The sequence below is a fragment of the Stenella coeruleoalba genome (genome assembly GCF_951394435.1).
Source record: "Stenella coeruleoalba genome assembly, chromosome: 17".
In the NCBI taxonomy this organism is placed as follows: domain Eukaryota; kingdom Metazoa; phylum Chordata; class Mammalia; order Artiodactyla; family Delphinidae; genus Stenella; species Stenella coeruleoalba.
The window spans coordinates 67936334-67957273 of record NC_137163.1 but is presented as its reverse complement, the minus strand read 5'-3'; the positions used below and the strand labels follow the sequence as shown (position 1 = coordinate 67957273).

General features: G+C 37.9%; 1 protein-coding gene across 4 annotated transcripts in view; it reads right to left on the bottom strand.

Moving 5' to 3' along the window:
• CPA6 (carboxypeptidase A6) overlaps positions 1–20940 on the bottom strand; it is a 263617-nt gene that overhangs the window by 40531 nt on the left and 202146 nt on the right. For 3 of the 4 annotated variants that reach the window (XM_079901245.1, XM_079901247.1, XM_079901248.1), the window contains exons 7-8: positions 2476–2586; positions 1898–1988 (exon numbers count right to left, since the gene is read on the bottom strand). In XM_079901245.1, the coding sequence (XP_079757371.1) occupies positions 1898–1988; positions 2476–2586 (202 nt within the window). The remainder of the gene's footprint in view (positions 1–1897; positions 1989–2475; positions 2587–20940) is intronic. The other variant, XM_079901246.1, reaches the window with a different exon arrangement.

Sequence of the window (20940 nt, the reverse complement as noted above, 5' to 3'; positions counted from 1 at the left end):
AAAGAGAATTTTTAAAAAGTTAGTGGTATCAGGGAGTTAATTTGAACAAGTTTGCTGTCTCAGTCCAGGCTGAAGAAAAAAATTTCTCAATCTAAGCAGCCATCAATAATACCCCTTTATAGTATTTATGCAATGCTTTTCCTTCTCTCATAAGTGCAAACACCTTAAAGCTTACCTCATGGCTCATCATCACAACCCTCTCCTGAAGGAAAGAGGTAGCTTCACAAACAACTGACCTGAGGCTCAGAGGTGAATTGACTCTTCTGGAGGGTGGGGGAGAAGGGTTGGGTCACTGAGATGTAGACCCCTTTTTGGAGTTAGGACTGAATCAGTCATTAAACAGATGTAAAGTCCTTTAATTTCCGTAAGAACCCTATGAGCTGAGTATTATTATTAATTTGGTAGATTGAAGAAAATCTTCCAAATCATTGAGCTAATAATGGTAGAATGAAACCATGTATCTGTCATATTCTAGAACCATATTGTTTCTGCTCTACCATATTCTGATTTACCAATTCTAACTGATGAAAGAGGTTGCCTGGAGGGTTCTGTGCAAGAAGTCTCAGGCACACGCAGTTATTCCACCTGATGCTGGTGGGGATGGGAAGAGCGGCATCGAGCACAGAACCAAAGCCTCATAGAAGGAGGGCTTTTGTCTTGGGCTTCATTTCTAAGAGACTCACAGAAGACTTTCTGTTACACAACGGTTATACTTTGAGGGCGCTAAGGAAGGACACTGAGAAAGGGCAGCTCCTTAGAACTGCACGTGGGTAACACTTCTCCTTTCCCTCCCCGCTGTTGCCAAGTACAATAACTAGCGAAGGAAACCAGAATATGTCACCCCCAAATATGCCTCTTTGACATAAAAATTATTTCGAGCCCAAGGCAATTAAGCAGCAGGAAATGCAGGAAAAGCTCTCTCCACCCTCGCCTTTTCTGCCTAAAGACAGGACATAAATTCTCCTACTGGAGACAGACTCTTAACCCAGAGACAGCACCACAGGAATCAGCAAACAAACCTTCCTGCATTAGTTAGCTCTCATATATTTACCTTCCCACGGTTGGCTGCCTTTGGAAGCCTAAAACTGTATTCCTTTGTACTATCATTTCTCTACAAGTTTATTGCTCTTTGTTGAAGACACTATATAAGCTGGTGTTCTAAGTTGCCACTTCGAGTTACTTTTCATGAGGTTTCTTCCATGTGACATGTGCAGTGCACATGCATAAGCCATTTTTCTCTGGTTAACCTGTCTTTCTGTTTAAGAGCCCCAGCCGAAAACCCAAGATGGGGAGAGGTATACTACCCATCTTCTATGTAGCTATGGCTAATTTTCTGTTTCTCTCTCTTTTGCTACTACCTGCGTCTTTATTTTGCCACAAGAGTTTCCTTCCTTAAAATGACATCCTCTCCTTACTTGAAAGGTAACTATTATGAAACACGGAATGTAGTGGAAATACATTCGCCATGTGAGTGGTCAATCAGTGTATGATTGGCAGGTTGGTAGGTTCTAGACAAGGATTTGGCAGCTCTGATCATCTTAGACAGATGAAGGCGGGATCAGTGTTACCCTCAGTGAAAGGATGAATACATTCCACTGGATTTATACCACATAAATGTTTTAGTTTCTGAATGACAAATATTCCTTAGTTTTCTGCTTTTACATCTGTGTTTAAATTTTCAGGATTGGGTTGACAGATTTAAATCCTTGATTCTTTCATACTTTTATAAAAATGCTTTCATTTTCTTTTGCAAATTATAGCTACAATGTACAACGTAGGAGGTTTTCACATACACAAAGACATCAGTCTTACGTTGGAGTCCCAGTGGGCTCATCATTTTTGAGAGTGAAAGATATGGATACCTTTGGATCTGAATCCCTATTAATCCCCAACTTACCGCACCATTTCACCCTCCAGTTTCGATTGGCATCCACTCCACGGCAGCGAAACCTTGAGTTCCTTGACCTTGTTTTTCTCCAAAATCGATCCTAGATGTAATGAAAAAAAGAGGTGCAGAAAAAACACTTAAGAGGTTATTCCCATGCGTTTTAGTAGCTCAGTCAGTGAATGAATCACAGCACGGAGGGGGAGGGAGGGTTCCCTTGGGAATAAAGTCCAGGGAGTGGGAAGAGGACAGGATTAGCATCGGAGACTCAGGTTCATGGTCCAATTTCTGCCACAAACTTTCCTCTTACCTTCTCTTGCCCTTATTTCTTCACAGGCAAAATTGAGTGAGCTGGACTGGACTAGTGATTGTTTTCACAATTTATTTGGAAGGAGAAATCTTTATTTACATGAAATCTTAGACAAAGCCAAACATATAAAGGAAATCAAAAGGTTGCTGCTATGCTGGGGAAGGGAGTGGAAGTCTCCTTTGTAGCTCTGGAAGCACTAGGCTAGCTGCCCACCAAGGTTCTTTCCTGTTTCAGGACTGTTTTCCATGATTTTTTCAGTTGGATAGGCAAAGTGACTTACATTGGTCCAGCTAAAATGGTATCCATCAACGTTAAACACAGGCATGATATAGAAATACAGATGATTCAACATTTTTCTCATGGTTGGGTCACTCCTATATGTTAGAAGAGCCTAAAAGACAAAGGTAACATTTTTCTTACAAACTGATCCCAAATGCAGATTTGGAAAATAAACATGAGAAATGCTTTTTATCCATGGGAAATACCAAATACATTGGGTTAAAAAGTAACAAGCTAGGGCTTCCCCGGTGGCGCAGTGGTTGAGAGTCCACCTGCCGATGCAGGGGACACGGGTTCGTGCCCCGGTCCGGGAAGATCCCATATGCCGCGGAGTGGCTGGGCCTGTGAGCCATGGCCGCTGAGCCTGCGTGTCTGGAGCCTGTGCTCCGCAACGGGAGAGGCCACAACAGTGAGAGGCCCGCGTATCGCAAAAAAAAAAAAAAAAGTAACAAGCTAATATGAACTGTACTCTTTGACATCACGTGTTCTTTCTTGAGAATTTTGTCTCAGACTATTTATTACTGATAACATTTTAGCAAAGGTGGCAAAACACATTAATTGGGCAGCCTCTGGCAGTATTTCAGATCTCGCTAAACTTTAGGATGATTAAGAAAGCAACAATTTAGATATGCTTTTGTATAATCGGTTCTTTTTAAGATTCCATTCAATTGTGGACCAAACAACTACCTAAATATTTTGATATCCTTACATGATACATCATAACACAAGCTAGTTATGTCACTTAATTGTTTCTGTCTAATTGGTAGCAGACTCAAGTCTTGGAACTTACTGCATGGACACTCTATTCTCTCCTGACTTTCCTATAAAAAGTTTAATGGACAATTATTTATTGTGTCACCTTTATCATGGCTCCTTTGAAATCTCACTCTTGTGATTGGGTCTGACCCCAAGTCTGAAGATTCTGCACTATTTGGCCTCAAAAGAAGAGCATTGAATGTGCTAAGTCGAGTTAAGAATACAAACATTTTGAAATACCATTCCTATGGAATGGACTTTTTAAAAAGTTCTTTTTGACGCATGTTTGTCTATTTGTAAAGGACCTTAGAGAAACACATAGAATATTTGTAACAGTGGCTGCCGTGGGGAGGGGGACTGGTGGACAATATATGGGAAAGAGTATTACCTTTCATTTTATACCCATTTGGATTGTTTGAATTTTAACCATATTAAAACACAATTAAAAGTAAAATAATTCTTAAATTATACATATATCTTGTTTTGGAAAATTCAATACTTAAAATTTTAATTTTCTTTTACATCCAGTTAAGTAGAATTTCTGAACCCATCATAAGCAGCATTCTGTATTTACACAGTGAGAATTCTGTTCATAGTGAGCAATCCAATAATACAATTTATTATTAGAAACTATCACTATATTAGAAATAGTAATGAAAATATAGATATATCCAAGAATATAAGATATGAGTTAAATACAATTTTATTAAATATAATTTAAATACCTATGGTATTAACAAGTTGATAAACATTAATACAATTCTTTTTTTAACAACTTTATTGGTGTATAATTGCTTTACAATGGTGTGTTAGTATCTGCTTTATAACAAAGTGAATCAGCTATACATATACATATATCCCCATATCTCCTCCCTCTTGCATCTCCCTCCCATCCTCCCTATCCCACCCCTGTAGGTGGTCACAAAGCACCTAGCTGATCTCCCTGTGCTATGCGGCTACTTCCCACCAGCTATCGGTTTTACATTTAGTAGTGTATATATGTCCATACCACTCTCTCACTTTGTCCCAGCTTACCCTTCCCCTCCAACCCCATGCCCTCAAGTCCATTCTCTAGTAGGTCTGCGTCTTTATCCCCGTCCTGCCCCTAGGTTCTTCATGACCACTTTTTTTTTAGATTCCATATATATGTGTTAGCATACGGTATTTGTTTTTCTCTTTCTGACTTACTTCACTCAGTACAATTCTCCTTTATTTAAGACTCAATAATTTGTTGGCCAAATAGCTTCAGTAGAACTTTCATACATGCTTGAATTTCTATTAACAGTCCAATGCCTCAAACTAGGGGAAAGTTCTGGTATGTGATTGTATATACCCTGGAATTTTGTTTTCCTCTAATAAACAGAGGTCCTCCAAAGCTTGGAGGAAGTCTCCTGGTGGGGATGGCAGAGACAAAGCAGTATGATTAGCTAATAATCCTCCCTTAAAGTTACAGGGTTGTGGCTTTCCATGCCACTCTAGAGAAGAAGAGATGCAAGGAAAGAGATTGGGACCAACAAGGCAGGAACAAAGGGGAAGGAAAAAGTCATGGTAATTTCTCTCTCTCCTCTCCTAGCATTGGGATCCATGGTCTATTTGTCTCAGTCCTAACGGGGAAGCCTCCGCTTTTCCAAGCACAGAAAGGGTGTTACATGTTAGCACGTAAGCGCCAGACTTGCTGGAGACTTGCATGGGGACTTTCTCATCTTATCCTGCCTTCTCTCCCTCCAGTGCAAATGACTGCCATACTTTTGTATTGGAGAGAGTATTATGATCTTCCTTTTTAAAAATTACAGTATACTTTAAGCAAGCAGAAAAAATACAGAGAAGAATATGTCATCCATGTGCCCACAAACTACATCTTGCCATATTTATCAAATCTTTTTAAAAGAAAATCAAGACATTATAGATAAAACTAAAGCTCCCTTTTTATCACTCTCAGATCCCATTTTCCTCCCCTCCACCAATCAGTATCCTAAATTTGACATCATTTCCGTGCATGATTTTCTGTTTTGCTTCATACATATGGATTCATGAACAATATATGTGTATGCTTTGAAATTTCATGCCAGTGCGATCACGATGTGTCACTCTTCAGTTGGCTTTTCTCTGCAATATTATGTTTTTGACACTTATTAATTTGATGATTTATTCATTTTAACTGTTATAAGGCATTCCATTATAGGTAAATGCACAATATATCTACCTCTTATTTTGTTGCTGGACAGTTAGGTTGCTTCTGATATTTCATTGTTACAAGATTGCAGTGAACATTCTTGCACATTTCTCCTAGACATGTGTGACAGTTTCTTTATGATATATATCTAGGAATAATTTGCTGGGTCATGGACTTACATACCTTCCACTTTAATAAATGTTGCCATTTTCTGTCTAAATCAGTAAATACTTTCATTTGCAGTGAATGAGAGTTCCCATTGTTCTACAACTTACTAACCCTTGGTTTTGTTAAGATTTCAATTAAAAAAAAATTAGTGTGTATGAAATTATATTTTGTTGTTTTACTTCATATTTCCCTGATTATAATTTATATTGAAAAGCTTTAATATAATGGCAGGTCATTGTATAAATTGCTCACTCATATTTTTGCCCATTTTTTTCTATTAAGCTCTCATCCTTATACTCTGAATATTAATCCTTCGGTTATACACATTATGAACATCTTCCTTTCTTGCAGCTTATTGCTTCCTATTTTCATCATGTCCTTGTTGTACTGATATATGTCTTTAATTTTATCAACATTAAATGTATAAGTTTATTTAAGAACCCATCTCTGCCTTAATATCATAAATCTATTATCTTGTATTTTCTTCAAAAAGCCCTTTTAAAGTTTCATTTTAAATGTAGGCCTTAAACCTCCCAGAAATGATATTTTTTACATGATATTCAGTTGGGATTTTTTTGTTTTTATTTATTTTTTGGCTGCATTGGGTCTTCGTTGCTGTATGCGGGCTTTCTCTAGTTGCTGGGAGGGGGGACTACTCTTCGTTGTCGTGCGAGGGCTTATCATTGCGGTGGCTTCTCTTGTTGCAGAGCACAGGCTTTAGGCGTGCAGGCTTCAGTAGTTGTGGCACACGGGCTTAGTTGCTCCGCGGCATGCGGGATCTTCCCGGATCAGGGCTCAAACCCATGTCCCCTGCATTGGCAGGCAGATTCATAACCACTGCACCACCAGGAAAGCCCCTCAGTTGGGATTTATTAATTTATTTTTCCACTGTGGAAGCCCAGTTGCACTACTGTACTCATTTGGACGGGTCGTCTTTTACCCATTTAGGTAGTAGTATACGACCTCTGTCAAGTATCAAGTTTTCTTTCAAGGGTGGAATTGCTCTAATGCACTTTGGTTTATATCCATTCACCAACACCACACCATGGTTTACATAGAATCTGTTGAGTTTGGCAGGATGTCTCCCCAAACTGTCCCACTTCAAAACTGTCTTGGCTATTTTTGACTCTTCTCCATTTACATTAATTTTGAAACCGAGGTCGAGTACATTACAGATGTTCCGTTCTATATTAGGTTGTTTATTTTTGGTCACTAATGGATATTGAATTTTAGCAAATAATCTTTCTTCATGCATTAACATCATCATATAGTTGCTGTTATGATCAATTTCCATAAGTAATTTTCTATCATTAAATCATCCTTGTATTCCTGGGATAAGCCAATTTGGTTATGATATGTACTCTTATTATGTTGGCTGGATTAAGGTTGCTAATATTTACATCTATATTTTTGAGTGAGATAGGCCTATAATTTCCTTTCTTATTTTGTCCTTGTCTTGCTTTGGTATCAGGGTTATATTACTCTATTATTATTTGGGGAGTAAACCATCTAGGCCTAGAGCAGAAATGAATTAAATATAAAACAAAGATATGGTAGGGAAGATGTACCTTTGATTTCTGTTTCATTGCTTTCCGCTCTTTATTGTTTCTTTCTTTCATTGACTCTCTTTCTAATTTCTTGAGTTGAAAGCTTAGCTTATTCATTTGGATACCTTATTCTTTTCTAATATATTTATTTAAAACTATAAATTCCCCTTCAGTAGTACATTAGCTACATTTTATATGTTTTGACATATAATTTTACTTCCATTCAGTTGTAAATATTGAAAAATTTCTTTGATTTCTTTAAACCATGAGCTCTTCATAAATATTTTTATATTTTAAATTGTGAGTTTTCTTTGAGTCATATTTTTATAAATAGTTTCTAACAACTGCATTACAGCCAGAGCATATGGTCTATGTGATATAGGTTCTTTGGTATCCCTTGAACCTTGCTTTACGGCCTAGTATATCGTCAATTTTTGCAAAGGTTCCAGTTGTGCTTGAAAACAGGATTCATCCTCTAATTATTGGGTATGGATTCTAGTATGTGTTTATTAGATTAAGCTTAGTAATTACACTGTTTTTAAAAAAATTTTTTAAAAACAATTAATTTGGCTGTGCCGGCTCTTAGCTGCTGTGTGTGGGATCTTCATTGTGGCATGGAGGGTTTTTTCGTTGCGGCATGCGGGCTCTTACTTGTGGCATGCATGTGGGATCTAGTTCCCTGACCAGGGATCGAACCCGGGCCCCCTGCATTGGGATCATGGAGTCTTAACCACTGGACCACCAGGGGAGTCCTTATCATCTATAGTCTTACTAAAAATTTTTCCTGTCTGCTGTCTTAATCACTGAGCTGTATTTAAAAACTCAATTATTTTAGATTTATCACTTTTTCTTGTAACTGTCAAATGTTTCATATATTTTTAGGACATTAACATGGCTTCATTTTAATTTAGTTAATCAATTAATTATTTTTTGGCTGTGTTGGGTCTTTGTTGTGCTGAGCGGGGGCTACTCTTCATTGTGGTGTGCAGGCTTCTTATTGCAGTGGCCTCTCTTGTTGCAGAGCACGGGCTCCAGGCGTGCGGGCTCAGTAGTTGTGGCTCCCGGGCTCTAGAGCACAGGCTCAGTAGTTGTGGCACACGGGCTTAGTTGCTCTGCGGCATGTGGGATCTTCCTGGACCAGGGCTCGAACCCGTGTCCCCTGTATTGGCAGGTGGATTCTTAACCACTGCGCCACCAGGGAAGTCCTCACATGGCTTCATTTTAAAGTTCTTCATTTCCAAACACTACATTAACTAAGGAAGCTGTCCTCTAGTGTTCTATTCTGGAGTGGATCTAATTTCCAAGACTTGCAGAACATGTTCTTCGTCTGACAAATAAACAGGGTGTCATCATATTGCATATGCTATATTTGTGATTTTTTTTAACTCTCTAAGAATCGCAGCCGTTCTCCATCTGGTCAGACAAAATGAGAATGATCACAGTGTGATGACTGTTCAGTGCTGAAGAGGACCATTCAGAGACCTCCTTGCTTCAGTGCTTTAAGTAATAGGACATAGATGATTTCTCTTTTATGGTTTAGGTGATGTTTCTAGAAAAAAGATGATCATGTGACTTTCTATTTCCCATTACTCTAACACATGATAACTGTGAAGAACATGGGGGTATGCTTTCCTTCTAATAGGTAGACTCCTTTTAGCAATCAACTCCCACCACCCATACACACGGAAAAGGAGATGCCTACTAATCAGGTTCGATCTGGGCTTTCCAAGTTCAATTTCTTGACTACTATTGTTGCTTACAAGGAAGATTTAAATAGTTGTGATCTGAAAGCCAGTCGCAAAACAATGCACCACACGCCTCAGTGTGGCAGCCTTTAGGTACTACACTCACCTTCATCAATCTATTGAAAAATACTTGGCTGAAATGGATTTTGATTTTAAGTTAAAAGATGAAGTTTTGAGTATAATCTTCTGCTAGGAAAACAATATGTTTGGTATTAGGTTATGGAATTTCTGAAGTTGATGAAGAGAGACAAAGCATGAATCTATTTGGTACTTACCACCTAGCAAGACTACTTTGACTTCCCTATCAATAGATATACATAATATACTAGAATTCACCAAATAAACTTTGGTTAAATTCGAAGAAAATTTTTGCAACTACGAAAGTCTTTGTGTGGTGCGACAAGGTTAGGCCCAAGAGTTTCCCTCCTTTTCATTGTTTTTGGATTTATTTGGTTGGGTGTTGTTTCTTAGAGCCCCATGGCAACCTGGAACGTGGCATTGTTTTTGAAGATCAGTGTTGCTGGCTTTTAAAAAGGTACCTTCTAAATTTTCCGTTATTCTTCTTCTAGAATCACCACAGAAGACCTAAAAATAATAACCACACATTCAGTGAAGTACATACTGGGAGAACTAGTTGTTATAGCTGGGGCCAAATGAAAGGCACAGTCGCCAGTCAAGCTTGAAGAATGTTCTCACCTAGAGTGGAGTGGAGTAAAATTATTTAGGGTAGAAAAATTTGTAGCACCAAAGTGGGTGCATCTTGACACAAAGGAGGTATTTACAATTCAATACTAGGAGAATTAATTAGAGCAGGAGAGGATTCCACGGAAATGTTTAAAAAAGGGAACGTAATCTATAAAGATATTTGATGTCACACTGTGAGAAGCTCATTAAATACAATGTGGTAACCAAATAATAGTTTGGAAGCAGCATGAGCAAAAGGCTCTGTGAATGAAGGGTGGAGAACTGGAAAACCAAATGTGAATCTAGTTATTTTTTTTTAAGTGGCAAACTACTTTATTTAGTAGTGAACTGTACTTACTTTTAGAATGCAGAACTCAAATGTCATATCCTAAAAAAAGTCCATCCTGAAGCTTTGTCTGGCATAAACAACTGGGAAAATATGTATTTGTATTCATGAAATAAGTATTAATATAAAGAGAGAATTCAGGAAAAACAGGTCACGAATCTAGTTATTTTTATACTTAGTTAATTTATACTTAGAACCTCCCAGAGGGCAGGTGACAATTGAAAAATGTTATCGATTATCTCTATTTTCTATTAAGAGATATAGATAAATATTTGAAATGTTTTGTATCACCAAGAAGAATATAACATTAGCTGCATGTCCACACTACTTTTTTTCTTAAGTAAAACCACTTCATGTTTCTAGAACTTTTTTGAGATAACTTTAATAACAATGGTTGGTTGTATTTTCTCAGGGCCAGCGGAGTAGAGGCCAGGACCCACTCTGTGGCATTATTAAAATCTACTACGTAAGAATCTTTTACCTACAGAAAGAAAATACAGGAGCCCTCACTTTGCATGGCTCTGATATACACGAATTTCAGTAACCATGGTTTAGTTAAATGATATCAGTCCTCCAAGTACAGCCCAAATTTGCTACTAGTGCTAGGTCTTAACGCTACAAATCACTATGCAAATTACAGCTGTGCATCTAGTTCTGTGACAAATTGTGCCACTTCTTTTGAAGTCTGTAGGTGTGTGATTGGTCACTGTACCTGTGTTACTCAGTTCACAGACAGACAGCAAAGTGTGTAGCTGTGTTGCTCCCTTGTCTTCTGGTGATAAACCCGTGTGGCATTTTACAAAAATGGATATAGTAAGAGAGAATAGGCCAACAAAGCTTAAAGTGCAGCAATAATGCAGAAAACGCAGAGGGGAAATGTGACTCAAACGTAAATGTAGTTATAGAAGAAATAGCTGACGCCAGGGATGTGGACACAGCCATCATTCAACTCTAGCTATGCAGCCAGAGGAACTTAGTGAAGACAAACTTACTGACGTAAATGAGGAAAACGGTCGTACTGGAAAGGAGGACGATGTCCCAGAAGAAATGAAGCTGTCAACATTTCACATTAAAGGAACTCTTGCAGGTATTTTTCGACATTGAAAGCACAAAGGAAAAAAATACTGGAAGCTGATCCCAACTATGAAAGGAGTATGACAGTTTGCCAAGGCATAAAAAAGATGCCCACTTCATGTTGTAAGTTATATAATGAGAAGGTAGGTAAGCACTACCCAAACTACCCATGATAAAGCTTGTCACAAAGAAACAAGGCATTTAATTATCAATATTTCTAATGTTTTAAATTATCGTGTAATAAATATTTCACTATATTTTGGTGATTCCCTTACACATTTATAACAGAGTAAGAGAGTTTTTCATCTTTTGACAAAAATACGTGAAGGTCATAGAACAAACATAATTTTCCCCATTGATTATCAAGATAGATTGTTATGGCTTCAGGTTGCATGGTCACTTCTATTGAGACAGTCCTGCACTTGTGTGCAGGAAAAGTGAAGACTGCCTGTATAAACAGTGCCTGTATAAACGATGCCCAGGACATTCTCAAATATTGAATAGTGGAGTGCAATGGATGCAATGGCTTTCAATTCAATTAAAGTGAACAAACATTAATATAGACCCTGCTATATATAAGACATTATAAATTGAATAAAAAGGGAGAAAGAGCTAGGTTGGAGGGTGCAGAGGATTAAAGAGAAGATTGGGGAGGGTGAGAAGGATGGGAGAATATAAGGAGTTAAAGGCACTAAAGGGCTGGCAGAAAACAAATCAAAATGTTGCAATTACTGGGATGGTAGTGAACAAAGTCAGAGAATTAAAAAAAATGCAGATCGTTTTTATATGATGAACTATTTTTTTATTATGCCATTAAGGACAAAGACTTATTTGCTTACTCAGGTGAACTCACTAAATATTTGATCTGGCCTTAATTACCCTCAATTATTTATTCCCTGGCTTTTGGCACATTTTATACATACAACTTAAGTTCTCTTCTTTAAAAAGCTTATTTTATTTTTAGTAATACATTCCTTAACCAAAACTCTGAGTTTCACACCTACATTTGAGGGTTTATATTATGTTTTTACCTTTAATTTTCAGCAAGACATAATAGACTAAAAAAGGTGATGATGTAAAAGGAGTGGTTTTGGGGAAGCTCTTGGATTCTGGGAGAAAGAGCCTTCCCATTCTGGAAAGCTTTCCCAGTTGCAGGACGTCTCCCACAATGACTACTCCAAGTCTTCCTTAGAGCTCTGTCCTATACACACAATCCCCCATAGTCCCCAGATATTACTGTTTACTCTGCTCAGAATCATCAGCTGGTTCTTAGAAAATCACTCCCTTTCCTGAAAGTCTCCTCTTCCTGTTTTTGGTTATTTGAACTATCTACATAGTACACCTGAATCACATGCCAGGTTTGGGCACCAGGATTAGCCATCCTTAGTGCCGAGTGTAGATGCCTGGGAACATGTAAACGGAGGTGGTTTTCCAGTGTAATCAGGCTGGGCCTGGAAGGGTGAGGTTTCACATCACATAGCAGCAGAGGAATACCATGGTTCACCTGGGAATTAAGGAAGTTTTCCTTTGCTTTTTCTTCTTTCTTTTCTTTCTTTTTTTGTGCTGCTACCTTTCTGTAACAGGACCAAATTAGATCCACCTGCATATTATGCTTCTTCAAAGTCTGGAAGAACTTTCCATTTCAGAGCATTCTTGTCCCAGTTTTCCCATGGATCATCTTCTCACAAACCCTTGCTTTGTCTTTGGTCTGTCACTGAGTTAAATAGAATTCATCCATTGATTTTAAAATACCTGTAGGAATATATGACTCAAGCATAAATGAGTTTAGTTTGAGAATGAAACTATTCAGTTTTGGCTGGGTTAAATTTGTTTAAAACGTCATTTTGGGTTCTGTTTAATATAGAAAATACGGAAAATTCAAAAAAACATAGAGAAGAAAAAAATCACCCATAATTCTTTTAGCATTTAGTATATTTCTCATGTATATGTATCTCAGATATAGATTTTACAACATGGAAATTATAATGTCCATGCTAGGTTTTTTTTTTTTCAGGTTGTAATAAATTTAAAAAATTAAAAACATTTTTATTTTTATGTATTAATTTTTATTGGAGTATAGTTTACAATGTTGTGTTTCTGCTGTACAGCAAGGTGAATCAGTTATACATATACATATATCCACTCTTTTTTTAGATTCTATTCCCATATAGGTCATTAACAGTATTGAGTAGAGTTCCCTGTGCTATACAGTAGGTTCTTATTAGTTATCTATTTTATACATAGTAGTGTATATATGTCAATCCCAATCTCCCAGTCCATCCCACCCCTCTGCCCCCTTTGGTATCCATACATTTGTTCTCGACGTCTTTTGTCTATTTCTGCTTTGCAAATAAGTTTATCTATACCATTTTTCTAGATTCCACATATATGCATTAATATACGATATTTGTTTTTCTCTTTCTGACTTACTTCACTCTGTATGACAATCTCTAGGTCCATCCACATCTCTACAGATCATCCAATTTCGTTCCTTTTTATAGCTGAGTAATAGTTCATTGTATGTATGTACCACATCTTCTTTATCCATTCCTCTGTTGATAGGTATTTAGGTTGCTTCCATGTCCTGGCTATTGTAAATAGTGCTGCAGTGAACACTTGGGTACATGTATCTTTTTGAATTATGGTTTTTTCTGGGTATACGCCCAGGAGTTGGATTGCTGGATCATATGGTAGTTCTATTTTTAGTTTTTTAAGGAACCTCCATATTGTTCTCCATAGTAGCTGTACCAATTTACTTTCCCACTAACTATGTAGGAGGATTCCCTTTTCTCCACACCCTCTCCAGCATTTATTGTTTGTAGATTTTTTGATGATGGCTATTCTGACCGGTGTGAGGTGATACCTCATTGTAGTTTTGACTTGCACTTCTCTGTTAATTAGTGATGTTGAGCATCTTTTCACGTGCTTCTTGGCCATCTGTATGTCTTCTTTGGAGAAATGTCTCTTTAGATCTTCTGCCCATTTTTTGATTGGGTTGTTTGTTTTTTTGACACTGAGCTACATGAGCTGTTTATGTAATTTGGAGATTCAACCCTTGTTGGTCACTTCGTTTGCCAATATTTTCTCCCATTGTGTGGGTTGTCTTTTTTCATTTTGTTTATCCTTTCCTTTGCTGTGTGTCCATGCTGGTTTTTTTAAATTTTTATTTTATTGACGTAGCAGCATGTCACAGGCAGTTTCCCGTATCTTTAAATGCTCCTTTAATATATTTTATAAAGTCAGGGCTATCAATCATTTCTTTCTATGCCTTCCTCCTTTCTTTGCTTTTATGCTTGGAAATGTCTTCCTCACTTGGAAATCAAATGAATATTTCCCAGAGTTACTTTCTACATATTCTATGAATAAAGACTCTGGTCAAATTTGTCCCAGCAATGTAGAATTATTTGAGGGAAAAATTAAGTGCTATACATAATTCTGGGCCAGCTAGCACCAGCCATGGCTTGACATACTCAGTCCTGGAGACTGACATTTTAAAACTCTCAAAAGTGAACAAAGCCCAAATTACCTCATTCAGTTGGTGATGATTCTGAGAAACGAAGCAAATGCCATTCCATCAGCATTGGCAACAAAGAATTAAGTGGCCTTTCCACAATTAAAAAAATAAAACAATGAAAAATAAAAAGATGTTAAAAATGGGCTGCTGTTGAAAATTGCTTGCCTACCCCACTATCAATATGACTCCCCCCTGGACTTCCCTGGTGGTGCAGTGGTTAAGAATCCACCGGTCAATGCAGGGGACACGGGTTCGAGCCCTGGTCCAGGAAGATCCCAAGTGCTGCGGAGCAGTGAAGCCCGTGTGCCACAACTACTGAGCCTGCGCTCTAGAGCCCACGAGCCACAACTACTGAGCCCACGTGCCACAACTACTGAGCCCACGTGCCACAACAACTGAAGCCTGCGCACCTAGAGCCCGTGCTCTGCAACAAAGAGAAGCCACCGCAATGCAAAGCCCGTGCACCGCAACGAAGAGTAGACCCCGCTTGCTGCAACTAGAGACAGTCCGTGCGTGGCAGCAAAGACCCAATGCAGCCACAAATTAATTAATTAATTAATTATTTAAAATTTCAAGCTTATAAGAAAAAAAATGACCCCCTGAACTTGTGCCAGAACTGCAGTGGTGAACTGTTGCAATCTTCTACCCCTTTCCTGTCTCTTATCGGATTAAGTAATACAGTCAAGAAAAGTATTTGAAAACAATTCTGTTATGGTTGGCAAAATCACTGGAATTTATTCTTGGATGTCTGTTGCCCAAATTAAGCCTGTGAATCAGGTATTCGGTCATTTGGCTGCTTACTGAGTCCCTTTAACCTCTCATCAGAGAGTATTTGATTCTTTTGGTCCTTGAGAATCAAGGTGCATGAGAGCAGTTTTTTTTTTTTTTTTGATGGTCCTGTGTCTCTCTCTGCAATATCCACAGTGCCTGGCCTGTTGCGTGGTAGACACTTAGTAATTACTTGTTGATTAAATTCATCATTTAACCTGCTTAATGTAGTGGTGTTGGGTTCTTCCCTTCAGACTAGTGATACTGCCAACATTTCAACCGATACTCCCACAACTTCAATGACACCATTGCTCTCTCGGGCATCTTTGACCCATCCTGCACTTTTGTCCCCATATCAAGCCAGTCATCAATTCCTAAAGACTTCCTTTATTGGTGCTGCCTTCTGTGTTTGTGTCTTATCTCCCCAGTAGAATTGTAGTAAATGAATTGAGAAGAGAGTTAATGTCTTGTAATTACAGTACTTGTACCATTACAGAACTTAGCAAGCTGCCTTCACATAAAAAAGTATTGCTCAATAAGCCTTTGGTTGAATGAATGAATGAAGGAAGGAAGGAATGATTTTTTTCATTTGAACTATATACACCCTTTCTTTACTTTCCATTCCTATATCTACTCTTCCTGTCCACGTGTAGATTCTTGCCCTAAACACTTCTAGTTTGTTGCCCTCACTCTGGGCTCCTCCTTTCTATCATCCATGTATCACTGCCTTTCATTTTTAAACTGACAATGATGCATGCTTTTCATTACATATCAGTATTTTCTCATTTTTCTTTATCGGACCAAACTGTTGGCTTCCGAGGCTAACTATAATTTTTCAGTCAGTCTCATATTGCGTTAGAATCTACTCACACAGACTATAGCCTTTGATCTCACTAATCTATACCATGTTCTCAACATTAGTGTTTTGTCTTTTTTAGAACACTATTGTATCTCCCTGATCAAATTCCCACTCCTCAGTCAAGGCCTAATGAGACTCACTTCCCCACAGATTTTTCCCAAACCTTGTCTTCTTCCAAAGTCTCATGGATTTCTCCGATTCTTGAATTCCTTCAGCTACTATAGTCAGTATAATTTAATCCCCAAAGGTACACTGTTTTATGTTGTTTACTATTGTTTCCTGCACGTAAATATTCTCAAATAAAATACAGACTCCTTGAGCGCTGGGACCATGACATACTTCTGCTGACCCCCAGAATGCTGAGGGCTGAAAATGTAGTGACCAACAAGAAATTGTTGGACTGATTAATGTAAATACTTTCCAGGGGAACCCTAGGTAACATTAATTTAAAAAAAATAACAGCTTTATTGGGATATAACTCACACATTCTATAGTTCATCTTTTTAAAATGTACCATTCAGTGGCTTTTAGTATATTCACAGAGTTATGCAACCATGACCACTACATAAGTTTAGGATATGTTCATCAACTTAGAAAGACATTCCTTATCCTTCAGGTGTCAACTCCCTGACCCCTGATTTCCTCCAGCCATAGGCAGCCACTAGTCTACTTTCTGTAAATCAGCCTGTTCTGCACATTGCATGCAAGTGGGACTGTGTAATATATGGTCTTTGGGGACCAGCTTCTTTCAGTTAGCACAGTGCTTTCAAGGTTTATTAACATTGTAGCACGTATCAACACTTTCTTCCTTTTTTAAATTGAGATGTAATTCATTTAAAAGCATACATTTCAGGGCTTCCCTGGTGGCGCAGTGGTTAAGAATCCACCTGCCAATGCAGGGGACGTGGGTTCGAGCCCTGGTCCGGGAAGATCCCACATGCCACAGAGCAACTAAACCCGAGTGCCACAACTACTGAAGCCCATGCGCCTAGAGACTGTGCTCTGCAACAAGAGAAGCCACCGCAATGAGAAGCCTGCGCACTGCAATGAAGAGAAGCCCCTGCTCTCCATAACTAGAGAAAGCCCACGCACAGCAATAAAGACCCAACGCAACCAAAAATAAATAAATAGATTTATATTTTTAAAAAAGTATACAGTTCAGTGGTGTTTTAGTATATTCATAATGTTGAGCAGTGGTCATCACTATCTAATTCTAGAACTTTTCCATCACCTAAAAAAGAAACATGGTACCTTTTAGAGCCACTCCCAATTCCCCTCTCCCCTCACCCTCTGGCAACCACTAATCTACCTCCTGTTTCTATAAATTTACCTATTCTGGACATTTCATATAAATGGAAAGATACATTATGTGGTCTTTCGTGTCTGGCATATTTCACTTAACGTGTTTTTCAAGGTTCATCCCTGTTGGAGCTTGTATTGTACTTCATTATGGCTGAATAATATCCCATTGTATGGATATACTGCATTTTGTTTATCCATCAGTTGATGGACATCTGAGTTGCTTCTACTTTTTGGCTGTTATGAAAAATGCTGCTATAAACATTCATGTACACATTTCTGTGTGGATATATGTTTTCATCTCTCTTGCTTATATACACAGGAGTGGAATTTTGGGGTTGCATGGGTAACTCTATGTTTAACTTGTTGAGGAACTGCTAATCTGTTTTTAACCCTATTTTTAACTTGGTAGTTTCCTTTGCTTTGTAATTTAATTTTTAAGTGCATGACTTTTAAGGTTTGTGAGTGTTCCTTAAGTCTCTACCTGCTCTATTTTCTTTGTTCCCTGCCCTCTGTTTGCTCTCGTATTTAAGTCTCTTACTCTTCTGCAAATAATGTCTGTTCACTTTTGCAGAAAGATAACCTCCAAGTTCTGTATATTAACCTGTTTCCTTCTCCTTATTTATCTATTCTAGTTTTCTTTCTTTGATGAATTAATTTAGTGTCTATATCATCCCTCTTGGCCCATGACAAATTTAAGAAAACTTTATTACCAAAAGGTAGTGTTTCTTAAAGCGCCTTTTGGTTTCATGGTGAAGGGGCATCTCCAGTACACGTTTTGATAGTAAGTCTACCAAGTTGTTCCCCCCTACGTCCCCCTCCCCCAAACCCCCCAACGTACTATAAATGTAACATTAACGATGGTTTGCTAACTTGCTACAAAGAAGCATTGAAAAAGAGAAGGATTCTGCAGTCCAGGCGCACCTCCATTGGTTTCCTTTATTTTGCTTACAAGATAGAATTGTAAAATGAATACTAGGAAAAAAAGAGGTGGCAAGTATTGAAATCAAAAGTGACAGCTCTATATTTTTCAACATAATTAAATGATTTTCAGTTTAAAAGATAGAAGCCCACAATCGGGTTGTGTATTTTGTGTTTTAAAAATGTCTACCAGCCAGTAGTTATATGTTGAGTTAATGAATACAACTATCACATGTTGAGATAATGAATTCATTTGAGCAGTTTTCAAAATAACAAAATAAGTCCATCTCACCAGTCAGTTAAGCCAGGTAGTTTGCTCTGTGTCACTGTTTTCTAAGCTTTGTGTGTCCAAGACACTCATGGACTCATCCTCTAAACTGGAGTGGGGAGCATCCCAGGGCCTGGCATGGGAGAGTCAAGCTGGTTGAAGAAGAGAGGGACATACAGAGCCAGAGTCACAGGCTGATGCTTCTGGTTTCCATGGTGCAGTGAGTGAGTCAGGGTCAGTTGATAAGGATTATACACAGCAGAGAGGAGAGAGCAGGGATGAAATTTCCCTTGATGCTCTAGGCAGAAAATAGCACCTGGTTCCAAAGAGAATGAAACCCACGTGTATGGAGACCTGGTTATTCTTCTTACAATACATTTTAAATGTTAAGATAAATGTAGATTTGCGTGTAATTATAAGAATTAATACGGAGAAATCCCTTGTACCCTTGACCCACTTTCCCCCAATGGTAATATTTTACAAAAGTATAGTATGATATAACGATCAGGGTACTGGAATTGATGCAGTCAAGATACAGAACCTCTCCATTGCTACAAAGACCCCTCATGATGCCCTTTTATAGCCACATCCACATTCCTTAACCCCCAGCAAACCACTAATCTGTTCTCCATTTCTATACAGTTGACCCTTGAACAATGTGTGGGTTGGGTTGCTGACCGTCCCAAAGCAGTTGGAAATCCATGTATAACTTTACAGTTGGCCCTCCGTAGCTACTGTTTCACATCCCGGGATTCAACCAACTGAGGATCATGTAGTACTGTAGTATGTATTTATTGAGAAAAATCTGTGTATAAGTAGACCCCTGCAGTTCAAACCCATGTTGTTTAAGAGTCAACTGTAATTTTACCACCTCAAGAATATTATATAAATGAAATCATACAGTATCTATTTGGGATTGGTTTTTCATTGTATAATTCTCTGGAGATTCATTCACATTGTTGTGTGTTTCCATAGTTCGTTCTTTTTTTTTTTTTGGTGAGTAGTTTTCCATGGTATGCATGTTCTAGTTTGTTAACCATTTGCCCATTGAAGGATATCTGGTTTGTTTCCAGTTTTTGGTTGTTATAGATAAAGCTGCTATAAACATTCGTGTACAGATTTTTGAGCAAACATAAGTTTTAATTTCTCTGGGATAAGTGCTGAGAGTGCAATTATTGGGTTATATGATAGTGGCATGTCGTCTTTTAAAAGAAAACGTTAACTGTTTTCAGCAGTATCTCCATTGTTTTACATTCCCACCAGCAGTGTGTGAGTAATCCAGTTTTTCCCCATCCTCCCCAGCATTGGCTGGTGAGACAGTCTCTCCCCCTTTCCCGCGCGCGCGCGCATATGTGTGTGTGTGTGTGTGTGTGTGTGTGTGTGTGTGTGTGTGTGTGTGTGATTTTAGCCATTCTGACAGGTGTCTAGTGATAGCTCATTGTGGTTTGAATTTGAATTGCCCAAATGGCATCTTTTTGTGTGCTTTTTTTTTTTTTGCCATCTGTATACTCTTTTTGGTGAAATGTCTCTTTATGTGTTTTGCCCATTTTCTAATTGGATTGCTTGCCTTTTTATTGTTAAGTTTTGAGTTTATATATCCAAATATGAATCCTTTCTCAGATATCTGGCAAAGTTTGTAGCCTGTCTTTTTCTTCTTAACAGGGCCTTTCACACAGCAAAGTTTAAAATTTTTATTTTATTATGTTTGATAATGTCCAATTTACCAACTTTTCCTTTTGTGAAGTCTAAGGACTTTTTGCCTAGTTTTAGATACTGAAGACTTTTTCCTATTCTAAAAGTTTTGTAATTTTACATTTAAGTCCATGATCCATTTTGAGTTAATTTTTGTATAAGCAATGAGACTTGGGTTGAAATACATTTATTTGCCTATGGAAGTCCACTTGCTCCAGCACCATTTGTTGAAAAGTATGTCTTTCCTTCACTGAATTGCTTTTGCACCTTTGTCGAAAATCACTTGGGCATATTTGTGTAGGTCTATTTCTGGGTCTTCTGTTCCATTTGTCTCTATCCCTTCACCAGTACCACATACTTTTGATGACCAATGATATAATAAGTCTTGAAGTTGGGTAGAATGATTCTTTTACAAAATAGTTTTAGCTCTTCTAGTTCCTTTGCCTTTCCATATAAATTTTAGAATAATTTTACCTATATCTACAAAAAGTCTTGCTGGAATTTTTATAGGAATTATGTTAAACATATATCAATTTGGGGAGAATTGACATTTTTCTGTATTGAGTCTTCCAATCCATGAATATGGTATATCTCTCTGTATATTTAGATTTTGCTTGATTTTTTTGATCAGTGTTTCATAGTTTTTAGCATA